Genomic DNA, 4,142 nt, shown 5'->3' with positions numbered 1-4,142 from the left:
TTTCCCGTTTCATTTTTCTAATAAAGTTTTGTCTTTGTTTTTCTACATTTTGCTTCTTTCTCTACTCTTCCCTTCTCTCTGTTTTTCCTCTGGGTTTTCTAGTGTTTATAGGTAAATGTGTGAATGACTAATCTGGCAATAAACAAATTAAATTTTAAAAAAAAATAGACGTAAAGAATGACATTTAGGACTGAAAGAGAGACTCATATCCAAAAGGCTCCTCCTGGCAAAGTAAATTTGTTCGGCACAACAATATATGGCTAAACTTTGGAAATACACCAAACACAAACTGATACAAAGCTGTTTGCTGATGAGCCTTAAAGAGTTAAAAATCAGAATAAAAGATGCACACAAACACACATCACCTCCAACCACTGAATTAATAATCCACACCTTTTTTCTCTCTCTGATTGACCTGGAAGACACTGACTGACATCCAGGCTTTGATTTTTAAAATACATAAAACATAGTGAGTCCACTAACCCACAGACATCAGAAAGCACAAAGCAATTAGCAACACAAGAAAAAACTTTTACCACAAACAAAGAACCCAGTCAGACCAGTTCAACTAATCAATGTAAAATCATCTGGCAGTAACAGTATCAAAAACAGTATTCAGATCCAGCGACAGAAGTGAAGATTTGTTTCCGACATGACGGATTCTGATCTCTTCCTCTGCTTTTAACAGGACCGTCCGTTCTCTGACAAACTCAAAACCGGATTAAAACCGTTCTAATGATGCATTTGAGTTTACCCAAGTTTCTCTAAAATATTATTAAAAACAGAAGATTTGAAATTGGCCTAAACTTGCTGTGGGTTAAATTTAATTTCAGATTTCATTTGAAGTCGTTGAGTTGCAGAGAGTTACTTACATTGATAAGGGATGTCATCAGATACAGAACAGATGGGACTTTATTCTCTTCGATTCCAAATAAATAAGGTGTTATCAATACTATTGTTGTCATTAATAAATGTAAAACATTTCCTTATCGATAAAAACATTTCCATACTGGATCGACATAGTGCTAAAAATTCATCAAAATCAACAAGTCTTGATTTTGAAGCATGTGTTATTACACAACTATAAACTGAAATGTTTAGGAATGGTGATGTGAACAGACCGGCCTAACAGGGACCACTAGTGGTTATAATGTGCAGGACACACAGCAGACAAAAAAATCTACTTTGCTGTTTGTGGGTTTGACTGAATAGTTTGGGTTCACTTAGGTTGCCGAAGTGCTTTTACTGGTTAAAAAAAAAAAAACATTGCCCCTCATGAAAACACTTTGGTTTTTAACTTTAACAGCAGCATCAGATGAAGAATAATCAGTTTAGTCAGGAAACGTGATTTTTTTTTCTTTTTTTTTTTTCACAGATAAAACTATATTTATTTCCTAAACTTAAACGTTATCCAGTATCCAGCTCTCTGAGATCTAAGGAATTAAATCTGGTAGTGACTTGTATTTACCTCCTTTGTGTTGTCACTTGCCAGGGCATGGGCCAGATGAGCACTAAAGGTGCTCTTTCCCACTCCTCCTTTTCCAGACAACACGAGGATCTTGTGTTTGACAGCTGACAGCTTTTCTCCTATTTCTGCGATAGCTGAGAGAGCAGCAGAAATGAAGAACGGAAATTAATGTTTTGAGTCTGATGCAAATCCCATATGTATTTGATGAACTGCATTTTTCAAAACATTCTTAAAATGAGGTATCAAGTTGCAATCTCACCAGGATCTGGAGCTTTAGTGGCTCCAGAGGCACACAGTTTCTGATTGGGACAGCCCTCACATGATGCCGACTTTCCTGCTTGTTCACTTGTGGTACCCGGGCAGTCTAAAAGGATGAGGAGTCCATTTAGAAGCTGTGTGTGACCATTTTAAACTAAAAAACTAACCACAACCACTGCGTATATTTTGATTCTGGTGGCTTGTGTTTAGTAGGACCCACTTAAAAACACACTTGTTATTTGAATAACAAGAGCATCAATTAGGCAAGGCAAGTTTATTCATAAAGCACCTTTCATGTACAAGACAATTCAAAGTGCTTTATATGAAACATTAAAAGCATTACAGAAAAAAGCATAAAAGAAAATACAAATTGCAAAATCACAAAATCATAAATTATATTAAAATAATTAAAAGCAGAATTAATTAAAGGTTACTGTGCAGATGTCATACATAGGCGCATGAGAAAAGAAACGTTTTTAATGTGGATTTAAAAGTTTCTATATTTGGTGAAAGTTTAATCTCCACTGGCAGCTTATATCACTTGTTTGCATCATAACAGCTAAATGCTGCTTCTCCATGTTTAGTCAGGACTCTGGTCTGGACTAGATGACCCGAGTCTTTGGATCGATCACAGATGTACTCTGCTCCTAAACCATTCTGGGATTTGTAAACAATGAACAGGGTTTTGAAATCTATCCTGTGATTGACTGGAAGCCAGTGTAAAGATTTTAAAACTTATGTGATGTGTTCAGACCTCTTAGATCTAGTTCAGCTCTAGCAGCAGCATTCTGGACAATTTGATTTATCAAGATGAGTTTATCGTTTACTTGAATTGGCAAATAAACTAAATTATTTATCACTTGAGAAAGATTATGTAACAATAAAAATGTTATTGTCATGATGTGTGTTTTGTATTTTTAGTTTCGGTATCTCGTTTTGTATCTTTAGTTCTGGTTCTCCCTGTTTAGTTCCCTTATTTCTTGATCAGCCTTTGTTCCTGTTCATTAGATTCACCCGGTCTAGTTTAGTTCATTCACTTCACCTGTATCTCATTTTATTCCTGTGTATCTATACCCCTTGGTTTGTTTCCTCTGTGCTGGTCCATTACTTGTGTTTGTGTCCCTTCGGTTCAGTTCTCGTATTAAAACTTCTTGATTTTCTGCATCTCTGACTCCCACGCATGGCAGTTATTATAGCAAAATAGATCTTTTTAGTGATTAGAAATGATAGGTTTGAGTTTTTCCACACTCACTATGAATGCTTAGTCACTATGACTCAGCAACATTTTAAGGAGTAGTGCAGAATTTCAACATATTCACGACGCATTTGAGCATAAAGCAAAATTAACTTAGACGTTATTCAGTCTTTCTCAGGTGAATGAAATGTTACATGCCGTACTTTTAAATCTCTTTAATGCTTTTTTTTTTTTTTACCAATTAATTTAACGAGGAACTTGTTCATACAATTGGATGTAATTACAATCCAAAATTTCACACACCTTGTAAAATATATAAATGTACTTGTGCTGTTCTATCGTTTACTGCTGTCACTTTCAAGACTTTTGCAAACATGACAAAGTAGTTTTTTTCTCTTTTTTTTTTTTTTTTTAATCAACCAGCATAGGATAATTGATATACATTTGAATTATCTTTAATACACTTCGGCTTCATTGAAAGACAAACAAAAACACAAGGACAGAGCCAAAACCTCGGTACGCAACGCAGTGTTTACAAATACGACGTCAATTGAAAGAGACAAAAATGTGAGACGAGTTCTGACACTCGCTAATAAATCCCACAAACAATATCGTTTACAAAAGCTTAACTTAAAACAAGTTGCATCAGTTTTAGGAGAATAAATTTAGATTACATTTTCATTTAAAAGTTAGATTAAGCACTCACGCTCAGGAGCATTTTCTGGTACGTCTGCCATGTTCGCCTGGTTGTCCTTCTGGTATAGTGGTCCCCATCAAAAGTTCCGCCGAAAAAGTATTTTATTATTCAACCTTCTAAATGTATTTATAATAATTCTATCATTTATAGGCATATACGATAACTACAAAAAAAATTCGAATAATCTCCGGGCAAGCAAAAAATTTTGTTCAAATTGCTTGCTTTTGGTTATATTATTTTTTTTTCCATTTAGAGGCAGATATCGCTTAAAGGTCAACATTACTTTGTCCACTAGAGGGCAGTGTTTATTCAGCAAAAATAAAGCAAAAGTTTATGAGTTTTACAAGTTCCATTTGTTTACAGGAGGTATACTGTCTGCAGCCAAGCGCAGTTTTTATAGAAAACATGTCCTCTCTGGTATTTTACCATAGTTTACGTTCAGTTTGAGTATCCTATTTCAGCATAAAATCTAAATGTGATTTGTTCAGGAGCATATTGAAAATAATTAGCTGTAAGCTCCAATT

At 34.8% G+C, this 4,142-nt stretch overlaps 1 protein-coding gene across 1 annotated transcript in view; it reads right to left on the bottom strand.

Annotated features, from left to right (window-relative positions):
• nubp1 (nucleotide binding protein 1 (MinD homolog, E. coli)) overlaps nt 1-3,669 on the bottom strand; it is a 13,749-nt gene extending 10,080 nt beyond the window's left edge. The window contains exons 1-3 of the mRNA XM_079252842.1: nt 3,628-3,669; nt 1,728-1,832; nt 1,469-1,602 (exon numbers count right to left, since the gene is read on the bottom strand). Coding sequence (XP_079108968.1) covers nt 1,469-1,602; nt 1,728-1,832; nt 3,628-3,658 — 270 coding nt within the window. The 5' untranslated portion in view covers nt 3,659-3,669. The remainder of the gene's footprint in view (nt 1-1,468; nt 1,603-1,727; nt 1,833-3,627) is intronic.
• Between the last annotated feature and the right edge of the window lie 473 nt (nt 3,670-4,142).

This window comes from Telmatherina bonti (assembly GCF_933228915.1).
Source record: "Telmatherina bonti genome assembly, chromosome: 14".
Classification (NCBI taxonomy): domain Eukaryota; kingdom Metazoa; phylum Chordata; class Actinopteri; order Atheriniformes; family Telmatherinidae; genus Telmatherina; species Telmatherina bonti.
This window is presented reverse-complemented; position numbering and strand designations above follow the sequence as displayed.